At 41.7% G+C, this 19677-nt stretch overlaps 3 protein-coding genes across 15 annotated transcripts; all 3 read right to left on the bottom strand.

Annotated features, from left to right (window-relative positions):
• Window positions 1-320: 320 nt before the first annotated feature.
• Window positions 321-3607, bottom strand: LOC125994127 (SWI/SNF-related matrix-associated actin-dependent regulator of chromatin subfamily B member 1). Its single transcript, XM_049763347.1, has 9 exons — window positions 3456-3607; window positions 2655-2766; window positions 2439-2568; window positions 1783-1920; window positions 1576-1703; window positions 1098-1264; window positions 834-1024; window positions 636-767; window positions 321-532 (listed from the first exon to the last, which is right to left on the bottom strand). Exons 1-9 carry the CDS (start codon window positions 3537-3539, stop codon window positions 493-495), a joined length of 1122 nt encoding a protein of 373 aa, XP_049619304.1. The 5' UTR covers window positions 3540-3607; the 3' UTR covers window positions 321-492.
• Window positions 3608-3895: 288 nt separating this feature from the next.
• LOC137840115 (gastrula zinc finger protein XlCGF57.1-like) lies at window positions 3896-19384 on the bottom strand. Of its 6 annotated transcripts, none has more exons than XM_068650047.1 (3): window positions 19286-19384; window positions 5828-5937; window positions 3896-5628 (listed from the first exon to the last, which is right to left on the bottom strand). In XM_068650047.1, the coding sequence occupies exons 2-3, from the start codon at window positions 5928-5930 to the stop codon at window positions 4172-4174; spliced, it is 1560 nt and encodes a 519-aa protein (XP_068506148.1). In that variant the 5' UTR covers window positions 5931-5937; window positions 19286-19384; the 3' UTR covers window positions 3896-4171. The 6 variants fall into 6 exon arrangements, with proteins under 6 accessions (XP_068506148.1, XP_068506149.1, XP_068506147.1 ...); XM_068650048.1 differs by lacking the exon at window positions 19286-19384 and adding an exon at window positions 13746-13849; XM_068650046.1 differs by lacking the exon at window positions 19286-19384 and adding an exon at window positions 10145-10560.
• Window positions 10638-19432, bottom strand: LOC125993987 (gastrula zinc finger protein XlCGF57.1). 8 transcript variants are annotated; one of them, XM_068650037.1, is made up of 3 exons: window positions 19286-19414; window positions 15985-16094; window positions 10638-13232 (listed from the first exon to the last, which is right to left on the bottom strand). In XM_068650037.1, exons 2-3 carry the CDS (start codon window positions 16085-16087, stop codon window positions 11059-11061), a joined length of 2277 nt encoding a protein of 758 aa, XP_068506138.1. In that variant the 5' UTR covers window positions 16088-16094; window positions 19286-19414; the 3' UTR covers window positions 10638-11058. The 8 variants fall into 8 exon arrangements, with proteins under 8 accessions (XP_068506138.1, XP_049619050.2, XP_049619049.2 ...); XM_049763093.2 differs by lacking the exon at window positions 15985-16094 and adding an exon at window positions 13430-13539 and having other exon boundaries at window positions 19286-19407; XM_049763092.2 differs by lacking the exon at window positions 19286-19414 and adding an exon at window positions 16356-17186.
• Window positions 19433-19677: the final 245 nt, after the last annotated feature.

A 19677-nucleotide genomic window follows, 5' to 3' on the forward strand; every position in this document is an offset into this window, starting at 1 on the left:
CTGTTTGAAACCCTAATTTGAAACCTTATTCATAGTCATGTCCAAACTCTAATCTTACTTTAAAACCCTACCTGTTTAAAACCCCTAATTTGAAACCTAACCTAACCCTAGTTTGAAACCTTAATTGAAAACCCCAACCCTGACTTTGAAACCCTACACAAAATTCTCAATCCTAGTTTCAAACCCTAATTTGAAACCTTAACCCTGGGTTGAAGCCCTAATTTGAAACCTTCACCCCAGCTCAGAATTTTGAAATTAGTGTCAAGCAGGAAAAGAAAAAATGGCCGCCTCCTGAGTTTCAAGTATTGACGAGAAAAACATTTGTTGATTTTGGTTTATTTTGTAAGAATCATTAAAACGTACAAAAGAGGACAAATACAACATAAATATATTATCTGACTTCTTGCTCTTTGTGTGTGTGTGTGTGTGTGTGTGCATGTGTGTGCCCTCATGACGCTATTGTTGTTTTTGCCGACGATAAAGCATGTTCCTCTACCAGGCCGGCGCCGTGTTGGCGAGTCGCCTCATTCGCCTGAAAAGAGAAGAACAAAATACAGGTAGCACCTTGGCCAAACTTGTACACTCTTTTACTCCTCCTTGATTGGTCTTTTCACTTTTCTACTTGTGACCCCCACCTGGTGTTTCTGTCTTGGTCTCTGATCTTCTTCTCCATCTCAGCGTCCGTCAGCGTCTCCAGCAAGGGGCACCACTGGTCAGCGTCACCCGTGTTCCTGATGGCAATCTCCACCGTGGGGAGCGGGTTCTCGCTGCGTGGACGGAGCGGTAAAGGTCAGGCGTCTGGCGAGGCCCTGACGGCGGTGCCTTTGGCCTACCTGAAGGCGTACGTCCTCTGGTGCCAGCTGAGCTGCCCCCTGATGCTGTATGCGATGGTGGTGACGAACTCGCCTCCCAGACCCAACTCTGAGCACAGCTTGAGCGCAAACTTCTCCGGGGAGTTGTCCCTTTCCGACATGTCCCACTCAAACTGGTCCACCAGGGAGATGTTGCCCACGTGGATGTTGAGCTGGAGGTGGCGGCAAGGGAGGGAGGCAGCCATTAAGCACGGAAAGAAGATGGCAGGCGGGCGGGCGATGTACCTTTATGATGACCCTCTGGTCCGTCTGCTCATCCAGGATGCTGTCAGTGGGGTACGACTCCATCTGCTGGCGAATGGCGGAAGCGATGGCGGGCACGAAAGCCAAAGGGTTGAGGTCCAGGTCGTCGCACAGGATCTCCGAAAACATCTCGGGAGTCATCAGTTTCTCTGCGAGCCGCATCGACATTTTTAGGATAAGGGCCAAACCCAGACGTGACTCCAAACTGAAATCTTCTAAACCATCCGCAAGCCAGTCCACCGTTTGCAAGGCTAACACAAAAGCGCAAAGCCACATTTGAATTGAGTTAGCATGAGCTTGCTAACTTGAAAGCCTAGCTCTAGAATTTTGAGGCGCAACTTGATTTGAGTTGCAATCACATACTTGAAACTAAGACCTACTTTGATACCCCAACAAGTTTTGCTTGAAAGCCGAACCCTCGCCTAACATTCGTGTTGTTGTGTGTGCACGTGCGACATGCCATTCATATTCCACGTAAAGGCGTCTCGAAGCTTCTGGCCTTCGATTTCCATGTCCAGACGGATGGGCACCAGCACTTCAGACTGCGTGGCGTTCTCGTGGATCACCGCCGGGTCATGGTCATCAAAGCTGAACCACGCGCGCATGAAATTGTATTAACACACACACTGATTCGCATGCATAGAATGTTCTAGTGTTGGAGCCTGACCAGAGCGGGAATGTCCTCTTCTTGTCTCGACCTAGACGGGTGCGGTTGATGGTGGTGGAGCAGGGTACGGCGTCCAGGTGGTGGGAGCTGTTGGGCAGCGTGGGAACCCACTGGCTGTTCCTCTTGGCCTTCTGTTCCCTGTGTTGACAATTGTTACACACGCGCACAAACATGTTATTGTATAGTGCCCGTCGTTCGCCACTCAGCCACACGAGGGCGCACTTTGCTCGCAAGACAAAAGTCCCGTTCAAAGACCGCGGGGAAAGTAGGAAATTAATGCTCAGCAAAACACTGAGCCACCATTGTCCAAAACATACTTTGAGCCAAACACTAGATTGCAATCTTAATCTTGACTGAAACTCTCAACCCTAATTTGGAGCCCAACCCCCATCTGGAAATCCTAATTCTTCCTGAAATATTAAACCTGCCATGAAACTTTAGTTATGAGCTTTTATTTAGCCGCAAAAGTCCAACTTGTGTTTGAAAACCCAAACGCTCAGTTGAAAACAAGAACCCAGGCTTCTTTCCAAAACAGACTACAATCCTTAATTTGCATTCCTAACCCAGACTTGAAAGTCTAATTGGACAACCTGATTTAAAACCCTAACTCCAGATTGAGTACTTTTAAAACTGCAACCCCAGTTTTGGCGTCGTACCTCAAGTATGCGGGAGGCTCGGTGCTTATGGAGACGGCTTTGTACTTGTCGTCGTTGCCGTCCAGAATCTCTTCCACCTCGCTGGCCTTGAGCAGCGTCACGCTGGTGGCTAGCTGCGTGTAGCCGTGATCTGAAGGCAGTAGACGGCCGACGAGGCCTCGTGATTGACCGGCGCCGATGCCCGGGCTACGCCCCCGCCCGAGCCGATAAACTGACCGTGCGATGACTCCACAATCTTCTTGCGCTCCTCTACCGACGCCAACTTCCTCCACAGGGACGGATAGCGCTTGTACAGGGATCCCCTGAACATGCGCAAGTAGTTGCCCACCTGAACACAACGCATCACATCACAGTTAAAAAATAAAGTAATTTCATTCATGACATATTTGGTCAATTGGCTAAACAATCACAATTTAATTCTGTTAAACGTCAGGATCGGCCTGGAAAAAAATATTGTGGACTTAACACCATGCTCCTTGACAATAACTTAAAACTGCACTTTGAAGCCAGCCCTTAACATTTAAAACCATCATTTAAAAGCCAACCCTTGCACAATCTTAAAATTGAAACCCAAGTTGAGGCCTGAATTTGCTAGTTTGAGACTCTACCCCTTGTTTCAAACCTTGAAAGACAAGACAAATTTAAAATCACAACCAACCCGGTTTGACTCCCTAGTTCCAAATTCTTTCCGCATTTTGGTAGAGCGTATTTGAAGCTACAAGGTTAGCATGCTAACTCATTCAAATCAACACACGCTCGTCCACAAAGAGTAGACTGGAAACCCCGAGCACGACATGAACATAATGGATGAAGTAGCAGCGCTCTCAAAGCTAAAGCAAGTGCTAATACTTTTTTTTTTTTTTAGAAAGAATAGCCTTTATGATATAGTACTTTCAAATGCGCTCAACTTCGCTTAGCAACGTTAGCGGTCGAGCTAATATCCGACGAGAAGTTGAAAAAAAATAAAACCCTGCGGTGAAGATGGAGCAGAAGGGGATAAAATGTAGACACACCCACCTCCGAGCCGATCATATAAAAATCCCCATCATCTTCCAGCTGGAATTTGACAGGTTTTTGCCCAAATGTTTTGCTAAGCGCCATACTGGAATGAAACAACAAAAGCGGTTCGAATGCGCATGCGCTGAATTGGCCGACACGTTCGTCGCGAAAAGATGACGTCATAGTGATACACGGGTTCAACATTTTTTGAACTTATATATATATATTTATTTATTTTATATATTATTTTATTTTATTATATATATAATATATATATATATATAAATATATATAAAAAGCCTTCATTGTCAAAATTAGGTCTAGTATTTGATCTGAACTAATAATATGCTGTTTATGATACTTACACTTTACTTGTGTCATAAAATGTTGGCAATTACTCGCATCTCATGGATCTCCACTTCATAAGGTGTATCATCACATGACGCGTGTTATCGTTCATCATCATTTATTATCATTCTACATAACTCCACATGATTCCACATTGTTCAATGTCAGTGCAGAGAGCAGGGCTGAATGGCCACACAAGTGCATGAAAAAAAGTGTCCTGCTTGCTTCTGAACAAGTCTTGACAAATATGGGGACAAAAACCTTAACATGAAAAGCTGAACTAAACTAAACCCTAAACGCTAATAAAAACTAAGCAACATTCCCTGAATACTTCACGGACCATTGCTCATCTCCCCAACAAATTCTGAATTCTCAATAGAGACTTTTTAGCAAGTGACTGAACAGGCAACAGGGTTCTCGCCAGTGTGGATTCTTGCATGACGTTTTAAGGTTCTCTTATAACTGAATTTCTGGCCACAAACTGAGCATGAAAAAGGTTTCTCACCAGTGTGGGTTCTTATATGACTTATTAAGTTTTGCTTCTCAGAGAATCTTTGGCCACAAACTGAGCATGAAAAACGTTTCTCGCCAGTGTGGGTTCTTGCATGAACTGTTAGATGTCCTTTTTGATTGAATCTTTGGCCACAAACTGAGCATGAAAAAGGTTTCTCACCAGTGTGGATTCTTGTGTGCGTATTTAAACTTCCCCTCTGAGAGAATTTTTGGCCACAAACTGAGCATGAAAAAGGTTCCTTGGCAGTGTGGGTTCTTGTGTGCAATTTCAAATGTCCGCTCTGAGAGAATTTTTGGCCACAAACCGTGCATGAAAAAGGTTTCTCACCAGTGTGGATTCTTGTATGAACTGTAAGATGATCCTTCTGAGTGAATTTCTGGCCGCAAACTGAGCATGAAAAAGGTTTCTCACCAGTGTGGATTTTTGTGTGGTTTTTTAAGTTTTGCTTCTCAGAGAATCTTTGGCCACAAACTGAGCATGAAAAAGGTTTCTCGCCAGTGTGGATTTTTGTGTGCCTTTTTAAGTTTTGCTTCTCAGGGAATCTTCGGCCACAAACTGAGCATGAAAAAGGTTTCTCGCCAGTGTGGGTTCTTGTATGACGTCTTTGAGCTCCCTTGTCAGAGAAGTTTTTGCCACAAACTGAGCATGAAAAAGGTTTCTCACCAGTGTGGGTTCTTGTATGAACTGTTAGATGTCCTTTATGATTGAATCTTTGGCCACAAACTGAGCATGAAAAAGGTTTCTCACCAGTATGGGTATTTGTGTGCCTTTTTAAGCTTCCCTTCTCAGAGAATCTTTGGCCACAAACTGAGCATGAAAAGTTTTTCTTTCCTGTGTGCATTCTCATGTGTTGTGGCAAAACACTGTTATTAACACAACATCTCCCACACTGAGAACATTGCCTGTGTTTCTTTTGAGCCTCATCATCATCATCATCATCATCAGGAGCATGTGACGACACGTTATCACTATCTGATGGTGGACCTGCTTGTGATCCTCCACAGCGGTCTCCATCACCTTCTCGGGTCATTTGTTGATTTGAGCTGCAGCTTGGAAGCTCCGCCGCTTTGCTCACCTCATCAAAACTCTTCACAGGAACACCAGTCAATGGTATCTCCTCCTCCTCCTCCTTTTTAATGTCACAGGAGTCTTCTCCCTCCTCTTTGATGCAAGGTCGCTCCGGCTCTTCTTCCTTCTTTACGGTGCAAAGAAACGTCTGCTGCATTTGTTCATCATTCAGCTGGTGGACCTCTTTGTCCACATCTTCCTCCTCTTTAATGCGAGGGAGCTCTGGTTCCTGCTGCTTAGGACGAATAGCTTCACTGACGTCTGCAAAATAAGACAAACACACATCATTTCAATGTCCTATAGTAACAATGAATGTTACAGTTGAAGAGAAACTGGCAAAACTGATACAAGGACTTCTTCAATCTGCCTAACACAGATGATTCTGACAGAATTCTACTAAACATAAAGATTGGAAGAGGATTCAAAAAAGAAAATAGCTATTTCCTAAGCAAGTACTAACCAGCTCTGCGTAGCACAACAAAACGCTGCAGCCAAAGATCTTCCAGTCGTCGACGAGTACGGTCCTTTTCCTCCACGTTACTTGCCGTGGTCCTTGCAGACATTTTCACACTGCAATCACAACACAGGGGGCCAGATAGGGTCCACCACATCATTTCAAGTGGCCCGCGAAGACAAACTGTGCATCAAATTCATGTGTCATGACTAGAATTGCAAATTGTCTTCACTTTTACTAATATCTTTTTTAAATATTTGACCAGTTTTTACTCGTCTGATTTGAAAACAAGTTATTTGTCAGTATTGTTGGATTTTGTCCACAATTTAGGGAGCGCGCTATCTGCGCCTCACGGCAAAAGCCATTGCCAATCACCTGTTATCCGATTTACTCACTGCGTGCTCGTTTGATTTCTTCAGATTTAGGAAAATGCGAAGACACTGAAGCAGAAATTAGACTTACATAGGTTGGTTGAGTTCAATCACAATTCTTGTTCAAAAAGCTCTGTTTTCAGAGCGCTGGACTCTTCAAGAGCGGAAAGTCTCCATTCAGAAAAGGCAACGTTCAAGGTTCTTTGGTTAGCTTATATCAGCTGCACATGCCAGTGTGGGCCGAGTTTCCTGGGTGATGAGTCTTTGGGGTGGAGCAAGTTCGCCATGGGAGTGGGTGCTGGTTATGGGCGATTCGGTGTGTGGGGGCTGTTGTTTTCCATCCCGTCTTTCGGCCTTGGCGATCATCTTTGGCCGAGTCCTTGGCTGGCTCCCTCTGGCACCTGCTGGTTTTATCTCCACGTGACCTTCCTGTGAACATTCTTCTCCAATCTTGGACATACACCTCATTCTTTCAATTTTGTCATTTTGTACGAAATTATGTTCGCTTTTGGCTGCGACATCATTCATCTATTGCTGTTCTTTTGATACTTCATGTCTTTGCTTATTCTTAGTTTAATCATGCTTCCAACCGTATCTTTTCTTTGTTAGGCAAAATATTTCACTCTGTGCAGAGCGTTCAGTAGTAATCAAAAACTGGCGTCTAGGATTAGTCAAAACAAAAGATACAACAAGTACTGAACGGTCAAGACGACTCTGGCTGTGTCCATGATTTAGAGAAAAAACATCAGGCATGCATTCCACAGTTCCTTAAGGGTCATTAAGCTATTTAGGCAATATATCAAAATTCATTTGTTATTTCAAAGTGCTCAGAAATATATATCAGATCATAAAGTTATAAAAACCTTTCTCATTACCATTTATCAAAAATGTCTAGTTGTCTTCTTTATTGATTTGGTGTGTAGGTATTATTATAAGCTTAAAGTGTTTGTTTTATTGATTTAATATGTGAATATACTTTTCTGCTTATGTACTTTATTCAATGAGGTTTGAGCATATCTGTCATTTGAGATAGGTCTCGGACGCCCTCTAGCGAACAACCATGGAACGTTTTATGTTGTTGCCCAGCAAACAAACCAATATTGCGAGCAAAAAAATAGAAACATTTTGTGCACGTTTTCCAAAATACCAATGGCGAATAGTTTTAAATAACATACTAGCGTGCGTTTGTCGTTCGCGTTGTTCGACCCTAGTGTTAACTAGCCAGAAAGCTTTCAACCGCTTGTGCTTTTGAGGTTAATGACATGGTCTCAAATGATATACTATTTATGATACTTACCTTACTTGTGTCATAAAATGTTGAGAATTACTCACATCTCATGGATCTCCATTTCCTAAGATATATCACATAACACATCATCGTTCGTCATCATTTAATATTATTCACAAGCGCAATAACAAAAAAAAGTGCCTTGCTTGCTCTGATTTTTCTTCTTAACAAGTCTTGAAAAATATGGGGACAAAAACCTTAACATGAAAAGCTGAACAAAACTAAATCCTAAACACGAATAAAAACTAAGCAACTTTCCTTTCATATGAAATGTAACAAATTTCAGTTAAAATCCACAATTAAAAACTAAATAAATATCAAGTATGACAATTACAAAACTATTATCATCCCGAGGCCGGTTAACTATATTCTCAAATTCAGTACGACTAAAATATGAACTTCTCACTGTGGTGAAGAACAGGAGTTTAGCATCCTAATGAGAAGGTACATAGAATAGAATTACCATTGATGCAAAAACTCATGATTCTGCTCGAATAGAAGATGAAACCTTCACGGACCATTGATCATCTCCCCAACAAATTCAGAATTCTCAATAGAGACTTTTTGGCAAGTGACTGGGCAGGCAACAGGGTTCTCGCCAGTGTGGATTCTTGCATGACGTTTTAAGGCTCTCTTCTCACTGAATTTCTGGCCACAAACTGAGCATGAAAAAGGTTTCTCACCAGTGTGGGTTCTTGTATGAAGTGTTAGAGGTCCTCTATGACGAAACCTTTGGCCACAAACTGAGCATGAAAAAGGTTTCTCGCCAGTGTGGATATTTGTGTGCCTTTTTAAGCTTCCCTTCTCATTGAATCTTTGGCCACAAACTGAGCATGAAAAAGGTTTCTCACCAGTGTGGGTTCTTGTGTGTATTGTTAAGTGTTCCTTCACTGAAAATCCTTGGCCACAAACTGAGCATGAATAAGGTTTCTCGCCGGTGTGGATTATTGTGTGCCTTCTTAGGTTTGCCTTCACTGAAAATCTTTGGCCACAAAGTGAGCATGAAAAAGGTTTCTCACCAGTGTGGATTCTTGTATGACTTGTTAAAGTTCCCTTCTCAGTGAATCTTTGGCCACAAACTGAGCATGAAAAAGGTTTCTCGCCAGTGTGGGTTCTTGTATGAACTGTAAGATGATCCTTCAGAGTGAATTTCTGGCCACAAACTGAGCATGAAAAAGGTTTCTCGCCAGTGTGGATTCTTGTATGAACTGCTCGATTTCCTGTCTGCCTGAATCTTTGGCCACAAACTGAGCATGAATAAGGTTTCTCACCAGTGTGGATTCTTGTATGACATTTTAAAGTTGCCTTCTGAGAGAATCTTTGGCCACAAAATGAGCATGAATAAGGTTTCTCACCAGTATGGGTTCTTGTATGACTTTTTAAGGTTTCCTTATGACTACATTTCTGGCCACAATCCGAGCCTGGAAAAGGCTTCTCACCAGTGTGGTTTCTTGAGTGTGTTTTTAAGTTTCGCTTATCAGAGAATCTTTGGCCACAAACTGAGCATGAAAAAGGTTTCTCACCAGTGTGGATTCTTCTATGACGTGTTAAAGTTGCCTTCTCAGAGAATGTTTGGCCACAAACGGAGCATGAAAAAGGTTTCTCACCAGTATGGATTTTCATGTGCCTTTTTAAGTTTGTCTTCACTGAGAATCTTTGGCCACAAACTGAGCATGAAAAGTTTTGCTTTCTTGTGTGCATTCTCATGTGTTGTTTCAAAACACTGTTATTAGCACAATGTTTCCCACACTGAGAACATTGCCTGTGTTTCTTTTGAGACTCATCATCATCATCATCATCATTATCATCAGGAGCATGAGACGACACGTCCTCACTATCTGATGGTGGAGCTGCTTGTGATCCTCCACAGCGGTCTCCATCACCTTCTCGGGTCATTTGTTGATTTGAGCTGCAGCTTGGAAGCTCCGCCGCTTTGCTCACCTCATCAAAACTCTTCACAGGAACACCAGTCAATGGTATCTCCTCCTCCTCCTCCTTTTTAATGTCACAGGAGTCTTCTCCCTCCTCTTTGATACAAGGCCACTCCGGCTCTTCTTCCTTCTTTACGGTGCAAAGAAACGTCTGCTCCATTTGTTCATTCAAGTGGTGGACCTCTTTGCCCACATCTTCCTCCTCTTTAATGCGAGGGAGCTCTGGCTCCTGCTGCTTAGGACGAATAGCTTCACTGATGTCTGCAAAATAAAACAAACATACATCATTTCAATGTCCTATAGTAACAATGAAAGTTACAGTTGAAGAGAAACTGGCAAAGCCTATCCAAGGACTTCTTCAAATTCTACTAAAAATAAACACTAGAAGAGGATTCATAGTAGAGAATAGTTATTTTCTAAGCAAGTACTAACCAGCTCTGCGTAACACAACATAAGGCTGCAGCCAAAGATCTTCCAGTGGTCGACGAGTACGGTCCTTTTCCTCCACGTACTTGGCCGTGGTCCTTGCAGACATTTTCACACTGCAATCACAACACTTGTTCAACAATGTTTACACAATAGTATTGTGTGTGTAAAATGAGTTTGACACCCGTCGTAAAGTTAGCATTGTGGTAGCTACATGCTAATAAAAGCAGCCCGCACGTGTGTACTGCAACCAAGCAGTACTACAAACAACGAATGGTGCTAACTTAGGTGCACAGTCGTAACTTACCTAGTTCGTCGTTGCAGTTGTAGTGAAACTAATCTTACTGATTCACCACATTAGTCAATTGCGCGTTTATCTGATGTAGTCGGCTAGAGGGCCACAAGCTTGGGTGTCGCTTTACTTCCTGCTACGTAACGATGACGTCAATTGAGATAGGTCTCGGACGCCCTCTAGCGAACAACCATGGGACGTTTTATGTTGTTGCCCAGCAAACAAACCAATATTGCGAGCAAAAAAATAGAAACATTTTGTGCACGTTTTCCAAAATACCAATGGCGAATAGTTTTTAATAACATATTAGCGTGCGTTTGTCATGTACGTTGTTCAACACTAGTGTTAACTAGCCAGAAAGCTTTCAACCGCTTGTGCTTTTGAGGTTAATGTCATGGTCTCAAATGATATACTTTTTATGATACTTACCTTACTTGTATCATAAAATGTTGAGAATTACTCACATCTTATGGATCTCCTTTTCTTAAGATAGATCACATGACGCGTGTCATCGTTCGTCATCATTTAATAATTCACAAGCGCAATAACAAAAAAAGTGCCTTGCTTGCTCTGATTTTTTTTCTTAACAAGTCTTGAAAAATATGGGGACAAAAACCTTAACATGAAAAGCTGAACAAAACTAAATCCTAAACACTAATAAAAACTAAGCAACTTTCCCTTCATATGAAATATAACAAATTTCAGTTAAAATCCACAATTTAAAACTAAATAAATATCAAGTATGACAATTACTAAACTATTATCATCCCGAGGCCGGTTAACTATATTCTCAAATTCAGTACGACTAAAATATGAACTTCTCACTGTGGCGAAGGAAAGGAGTTTAGCATCCCAATCAGAAGGTACATAGAATAGAATTACCATTGACGCAAAAACTTATGATTCTGCTCAAATAGAAGATGAAAACTTCACGGACCATTGATCATCTCCCCAACAAATTCAGAATTCTCAAGAGAGACTTTTTGACAAGGGACTGAGCAGGCAACAGGGTTCTCGCCAGTGTGGATTCTTGCATGACGTTTTAAGGTTCTCTTGTCACTGAATTTCTGGCCACAAACTGAGCATGAAAAAGGTTTCTCACCAGTGTGGGTTCTTGTATGACTTATTAAGTTTTGCTTCTCAGAGAATCTTTGGCCACAAACTGAGCATGAAAAAGGTTTCTCGCCAGTGTGGATTCTTGTATGACTTTTTAAGGTTCTCTTATCACCAAATTTCTGGCCACAAACTGAGCATAAAAAAGGTTTCTCACCAGTGTGGGTTCTTGTATGAACTGTTAAAGTTGCTTTCTGAGAGAATCTTTGGCCACAAACTGAGCATGAAAAAGGTTTCTCGCCAGTGTGGGTTCTTGTATGACGTCTTAGAGTTCCCTTCACAGAGAAGTTTTGGCCACAAACTGAGCATGAAAAAGGTTTCTCGCCAGTGTGGATTCTTGTATGACTTGTTAAAGTTGCCTTCTCAGAGAATCTTTGGCCACAAACTGAGCATGAAAAAGGTTTCTCGCCAGTGTGGATTCTTGTATGACTTGTTAAAGTTGCCTTCTGAGAGAACCTTTGGCCACAAACTGAGCATGAAAAAGGTTTCTCGCCAGTGTGGATTCTTGTATGAGCTGCAAGACTTCCTATGTGAGTGAATCTTTCGCCACAAACTGAGCATGAAAAAGGTTTCTCGCCAGTGTGGATTCTTGTATGAACTGCAAGACTTCCTATCTGAGTGAATCTTTGGCCACAAACTGAGCATGAAAAAGGTTTCTCACCAGTGTGGATTCTTGTATGAACTGTTAGAGCTCCCCTCAGACAGAATTTTTGGCCACAATCTGAGCATGAAAAAGCTTTCTCGCCAGTGTGGATTCTTGTGTGTCTTTTTAAGATTCCCTTCTGACTGAATATTTTGCCACAAACTGAGCATGAAAAAGGTTTCTCACCAGTGTGGGTACTTGTGTGTATTGTTAACTTTTGCTTCTCAGAGAATCTTTGACCACAAACTGAGCATGAAAAAGGTTTCTCGCCAGTGTGGATTCTTGTGTGTCTTTTTAAGATTCCCTTCTGACTGAATATTTTGCCACAAACTGAGCATGAAAAAGGTTTCTCACCAGTGTGGGTTCTTGTGTGTATTGTTAACTTTTGCTTCTCAGAGAATCTTTGACCACAAACTGAGCATGAAAAAGGTTTCTCGCCAGTGTGGATTCTTGTGTGCCTTTTTAAGTTTTGCTGCACAGAGAATCTTTGGCCACAAACTGAGCATGAAAAAGGTTTCTCACCAGTGTGGGTTCTTGTATGAACTCTAAGATGATCCTTCAGAGTGAATTTCTGGCCACAAACTGAGCATGAAAAAGGTTTGTCGCCGGTGTGGATTATTGTGTGTGTTTTCAAGTTTGCCTTCTGAGAGAATATTTGGCCACAAACTGAGCATGAAAAAGGTTTCTCACCAGTGTGGGTTCTTGTATGACTTGTTAGATTTCCTTTACGATTGAATCTTTGGCCACAAACTGAGCATGAAAAAGGTTTCTCACCAGTATGGATATTTGTGTGCGTTTTTAAGCTTTCCTTCTTAGTGAATCTTTGGCCACAAACTGAGCATGAAAGGTTTTGCTTTCTTGTGTGCATTCTCATGTGTTGTTTCAAAACACTGTTATTAGCACAACGTTTCCCACACTGAGAACATTGCCTGTGTTTCTTTTCATCATCATCATCATCAGGAGCATGTGACGACACGTCATCACTATCTGATGATGGACCTGCTTGTGATCCTCCACAGCGGTCTCCATCACCTTCTCGGGTCATTTGTTGATTTGAGCTGCAGCTTGGAAGCTCCGCCGCTTTGCTCACCTCATCAAAACTCTTCACAGGAACACCAGTCAATGGTATCTCCTCCTCCTCCTCCTCCTTTTTAATGTCACAGGATTCTTCTCCCTCCTCTTTGATGCAAGGTCGCTCCGGCTCTTCTTCCTTCTTTACGGTGCAAAGAAACGTCTGCTGCATTTGTTCATCATTCAGGTGGTGGACCTCTTTGTCCACATCTTCCTCCTCTTTAATGCGAGGGAGCTCTGGCTCCTGCTGCTTAGGACGAATAGCTTCACTGATGTCTGCAAAATAAGACAAACACACATCATTTCAATGTCCTATAGTAACAATGAATGTTACAGTTGAAGAGAAACTGGCAAAACGGATACAAGGACTTCTTCAATCTGCCTAACACAGATGATTCCGATAGAATTCTACTAAACAAAGACTGGAAGAGGATTCAAAAAAGAAAATAGTTATTTCCTAAGCAAGTACTAACCAGCTCTGCGGAACACAACATAAGGCTGAAGCCAAAGATCTTCCAGTTGCCGACGAGTAAGGTCCTTTTCCTCCACGTTACTTGCCGTGGTCCTTGCAGACATTTTCACACTGCAATCACAACACTTGTTCAACAATGTTTGGCTAACAAAGGTTTACATAATAGTATTGTGTGTGCAAAATGAGTTTGAGACCCGTCGTAAAGTTAGCACTGTGAGAGCTACATGCTAATAAAGGCGGCCCGCACTTGTGTACTGCAACCAAGCAGTACTACAAATAACGAACGGTGCTAACTTAGGTCCACAGTCGTAACTTACCTCGTTCGTCGTTGCAGTTGTAGTGAAACTAATCTTACTGATTCACCACATTAGTCAATTGCGTGTTTATCTGATGCAGTCGGCTAGAGGGCCACATGCTTGAGTGTCGCTTTACTTCCTGTTACGTAATGATGACGTCATTTGATAGAGGTCTCGGACGCCCTCTAGCGAACAACCATGGAACGTTTTATGTTGTTGCCCAGCAAACAAACCAATATTGCGAGCAAAAAAATAGAAACATTTTGTGCACGTTTTCCAAAATACCAATGGCGAATAGTTTTAAATAACATACTAGCGTGCGTTTGTCGTTCGCGTTGTTCGACCCTAGTGTTAACTGGCCAGAAAGCTTTCAACCGCTTGTGCTTTTGAGGTTAATGCCATGGTCTCAAATGATATACTATTTATGATACTTACCTTACTTGTGTCATAAAATGTTAATAATTACTCACATCTCATGGATCTCCATTTCTTAAGATATATCACATGACGCATCATCGTTCGTCATCATTTAATATTATTCACAAGCACAATAACAAAAGTGCCTCGCTTGCTCAAATTTTTCTTGAAAAATGTTGGGACAAAAACCTTAACATGAAAAGCTGGACAAAACTAAATCCTAAACACTAATAAAAACTAAGCAACTTTCCCTTCATATGAAATATAACAAATTTCAGTTAAAATCCACAATTAAAAACTAAATAAATATCAAGTATGACAATTACAAACTATTATCATCCCGAGGCCGGTTAACTATATTCTCAAATTCAGTAAGACTAAATATCAACTTCTCACTGTGGCGAAGGAAAGGAATTTAGCATCCCAATCAGAAGGTACATAGAATAGAATTACCATTGATGCAAAAACTTATGATTCTGCTCAAATAGAAGATGTAAACTTCACGGACTATTGATCATCTCCCCAACAAATTCAGAATTCTCAATAGAGACTTTTTGGCAAGTGACTGAGCAGGCAACAGGGTTCTCGCCAGTGTGGATTCTTGCATGACGTTTTAAGGCTCTCTTCTCACTGAATTTCTGGCCACAAACTGAGCATGAAAAAGGTTTCTCACCAGTGTGGGTTCTTGTATGAAGTGTTAGAGGTCCTCTATGACGAAACCTTTGGCCACAAACTGAGCATGAAAAAGGTTTCTCGCCAGTGTGGATATTTGTGTGCCTTTTTAAGCTTCCCTTCTCATTGAATCTTTGGCCACAAACTGAGCATGAAAAAGGTTTCTCACCAGTGTGGGTTCTTGTATGACTTATTAAGTTTTGCTTCTCAGAGAATCTTTGGCCACAAACTGAGCATGAAAAAGGTTTCTCGCCAGTGTGGGTTCTTGCATGAACTGTTAGATGTTCTTTTCGATTGAATCTTTGGCCACAAACTGAGCATGAAAAAGGTTTCTCACCAGTGTGGATTCTTGTGTGCCTTCTTAGGTTTGCCTTCAGTGAAAATCTTTGGCCACAAAGTGAGCATGAAAAAGGTTTCTCACCAGTATGGATATTTGTGTGCCTGTTTAAGCTTCCCTTCTCAGAGAATATTTGGCCACAAACTGAGCATGAAAAGTTTTTCTTTCTTGTGTGCATTCTCATGTGTTGTTTCAAAACACTGTTATTAGCACAATGTTTCCCACACTGAGAACATTGCCTGTGTTTCTTTTGAGCCTCATCATCATCATCATCATCAGGAGCATGTGACGACACGTCATCACTATCTGATGGTGAACCTGCTTGTGATCCTCCACAGCGGTCTCCATCACCTTCTCGGGTCATTTGTTGATTTGAGCTGCAGCTTGGAAGCTCCGCCGCTTTGCTCACCTCATCAAAACTCTTCACAGGAACACCAGTCAATGGTATCTCCTCCTCCTCCTCCTCCTTTTTAATGTCACAGGAGTCTTCTCCCTCCTCTTTGATGCAAGGTCGCTCCGGCTCTTCTTCCTTCTTTACGGTGCAAAGAAACGTCTGCTGCATTTGTTCATTCAGGTGGTGGACTTCTTTGCCCACATCTTCCTCCTCTTTAATGCGAGGGAGCTCTGGCTCCTGCTGCTTAGGATGAATAGCTTCACTGATGTCTGCAAAATAAAACAAACACACATCATTTCAATGGACTATATTAACAATGAATGTTACAGTTGAAGAGAAACTGGCAAAGCCTATCCAAGGACTTCTTCAAATTCTACTAAAAATAAACACTAGAAGAGGATTCATAGTAGAAAATAGTTATTTTCTAAGCAAGTACTAACCAGCTCTGCGTAACACAACATAAGGCTGAAGCCAAAGATCTTCCAGTCGTCGACGAGTACGGCCCTTTTCCTCCACGTACTTGGCCGTGGTCCTTGCAGACATTTTCACACTGCAATCACAACACTTGTTCAACAATGTTTACACAATAGTATTGTGTGTGTAAAATGAGTTTGACACCCGTCGTAAAGTTAGCATTGTGGTAGCTACATGCTAATAAAAGCGGCCCGCACTTGTGTACTGCAACCAAGCAGTACTACAAATAACGAACGGTGCTAACTTAGGTCCACAGTCGTAACTTACCTCGTTCGTCGTTGCAGTTGTAGTGAAACTAATCTTACTGATTCACCACATTAGTCAATTGCGTGTTTACCTGATGCAGTCGGCTAGAGGGCCCCAAGCTTGAGTGTCGCTTTACTTCCTGTTACGTAATGACGACGTCATTTGAGATAGGTCTCGGACGCCCTCTAGCGAATAACCATGGGACGTTTTATGTTGTTGCCCAGCAAACAAACCAATATTGCGAGCAAAAAAATAAAAACCTTTTGTGCACGTTTTCCAAAATACCAATGGCGAATACTTTTTGATAACATACTAGCGTGCGTTTGTCGTGCGCGTTGTTCGACACTAGTATTAACTAGCCAGAAAGCTTTCAACCGCTTGTGCTTTTGAGGTTAATGACATGGTCTCAAATGATATGCTATTTATGATACTTACCTCATAAAATGTTGAGAATTACTCACATCTCATGGATCTCCATTTTTTAAGATATATCACATGACGCGTGTTCGTCATCATTTATTATTATTCACAAACGCAATAAAAATAAAGTGTCTTGCTTGCTCCGATTTTTCTTCTTACAAAGTCTTGAAAAATGTTGGGACAAAAACCTTAACATGAAAAGCTGGACAAAACTAAATCCTAAACACTAATAAAAACTAAGCAAGTTTCCCTTAATATGGAATATAACTAATTTCAGTTCAAATCCACAACTAAAAAGTAAATAAATATCAAATATGACAATTACAAAACTATTAACATCTCGAGGCCGGTTAACTATATTCTCAAATTCAGTAAGACTAAATATGAACTTCTTACTGTGGTGAAGAACAGGAGTTTAGCATCCTAATGAGAAGGTACATAGAATAGAATTACCATTGATGCAAAAACTCATGATTCTGCTCGAATAGAAGATGTAAACTTCACGGACTATTGATCATCTCCCCAACAAATTCAGAATTCTCAATAGGGACTTTTTGGCAAGTGACTGAGCAGGCAACAGGGTTCTCGCCAGTGTGGATTCTTGCATGACGTTTTAAGGTTCTCTTGTCACTGAATTTCTGGCCACAAATTGAGCATGAAAAAGGTTTCTCACCAGTGTGGATTCTTGTGTGTCTTTTTAAGATTCCCTTCTGACTGAATCTTTGGCCACAAACTGAGCATGAAAAAGGTTTCTCACCAGTGTGGATTCTTGTATGACTTTTTAAGGTTCTCTTATCACCAAATTTCTGGCCACAAACTGAGCATGAAAAAGGTTTCTCACCATTGTGGGTTCTTGTATGAACTGTTAAAGTTGCCTTCTGAGAGAATCTTTGGCCACAAACTGAGCATGAAAAAGGTTTCTCGCCAGTGTGGATTCTTGTATGACTTTTTAAGTTTCCCTTCTCAGAGAATATTTGGCCACAAACTGAGCATGAAAAAGGTTTCTCACCAGTGTGGATTCTTGTATGAAGTGTTAGTTGTCCCTTCAGTGAAAATCTTTGGCCACAAACTGAGCATGAAAAAGGTTTCTCGCCAGTGTGGATTCTTGTGTGTCTTTTTAAGATTCCCGTCTGACTGAATCTTTGGCCACAAACTGAGCATGAAAAAGGTTTCTCACCAGTGTGGATTCTTGTATGACTTTTTAAGTTTCCCTTCTCAGAGAATATTTGGCCACAAACTGAGCATGTAAAAGGTTTCTCACCAGTGTGGGCTCTTGTATGAACTGTTAGATGTCCTTTATGATTGAATCTTTGGCCACAAACTGAGCATGAAAAAGGTTTCTCGCCGGTGTGGATTATTGTGTGTGTTTTCAAGTTTGCCTTCTGAGAGAATATTTGGCCACAAACTGAGCATGAAAAAGGTTTCTCACCAGTGTGGGTTCTTGTATGAACCGTTAGATGTCCTTTACGATTGAATCTTTGGCCACAAACTGAGCATGAAAAAGGTTTCTCACCAGTATGGATTTTCGTGTGCCTTTTTAAGTTTGTCTTCAATGAAAATCTTTGGCCACAAACTGAGCATGAAAAGTTTTTCTTTCCTGTGTGCATTCTCATGTGTTGTTTCAAAACACTGTTATTAGCACAACGTTTCCCACACTGAGAACATTGCCTGTGTTTCTTTTGAGACTCATCATCATCATCATCATCATCATCAGGAGCATGTGACGACACGTCATCACTATCTGAGGGTGGACCTGCTTGTGATCCTCCACAGCGGTCTCCATCACCTTCTCGGGTCATTTGTTGATTTGAGCTGCAGCTTGGAAGCTCCGCCGCTTTGCTCACCTCATCAAAACTCTTCACAGGAACACCAGTCAATGGTATCTCCTCCTCCTCCTCCTTTTTAATGTCACAGGAGTCTTCTCCCTCCTCTTTGATGCAAGGTCGCTCCGGCTCTTCTTCCTTCTTTACGGTGCAAAGAAACGTCTGCTGCATTTGTTCATTCAGGTGGTGGACCTCTTTGCCCACATCATCCTCCTCTTTAATGTGGGTGACCTCTGGTTCCTGCTGCTTAGGATGAATAGCTTCACTGATGTCTGCAAAATAACACACATCATTTCAATGTATAATAACAATGAAAGTTACAGTTGAAGAGAAACTGGCAAAACTGATACAAGGACTTCTTCAATCTGCCTAACACAGATGATTCCGATAGAATTCTACTAAACATAAAGACTGGAAGAGGATTCAAAAAGGAAAATAGCTATTTCCTAAGCAAGTACTAACCAGCTCTGCGGAACACAACATAAGGCTGAATCCAAAGATCTTCCAGTCGTCGACGAGTACGGTCCTTTTCCTCCACGTTACTTGCCGTGGTCCTTGCAAACATTTTCACACTGCAATCACAACACTTGTTCAACAATGTTTGGCTAACAAAGGTTTACATAATAGTATTGTGTGTGTAAAATGAGTTTGAGAGCCGTCGTAAAGTTAGCACTGCGGTAGCTACATGCTAATAAAAGCAGCCCGCACGTGTGTACTGCAACCAAGCAGTACTACAAACAACGAACGGTTCTTACTTAGGTTCACAGTCGTAACTTACCTGTTTCGTCGTTGCGGTTCTAGTAAAACTATTCTTACTGATTCACCACACAAGTTAATTACGTGTTTATCTGATGCAGTCAACTAGAAGGCCGTTAGCTTCTGTTTGAGTACCGAAGCCAGGCGCATGTTTATGTCGTCAACTTCCTGTTACGTAATGATGTCATTTAAGAGAGGTCATGGACGCCCTCTAGCGAAGAACCGTGGGATGTTTAGTTTTGTTGCAGCAAAACAAACCAACTTCGCGTGCGAAAAAAAAACCATTTCGTGCACGTTTTCCAAAAACCCCAACTCAAATAGATTTTAATAGCACACCAGCGTGCGTGTAGTTTAACACTATATAAATATACATTTACTAATAAATTACAGTATTGCTATATCCTTATTTAAATA

This window comes from Syngnathus scovelli, chromosome 3 (assembly GCF_024217435.2).
Source record: "Syngnathus scovelli strain Florida chromosome 3, RoL_Ssco_1.2, whole genome shotgun sequence".
NCBI classification, from domain to species: Eukaryota; Metazoa; Chordata; class Actinopteri; order Syngnathiformes; family Syngnathidae; genus Syngnathus; species Syngnathus scovelli.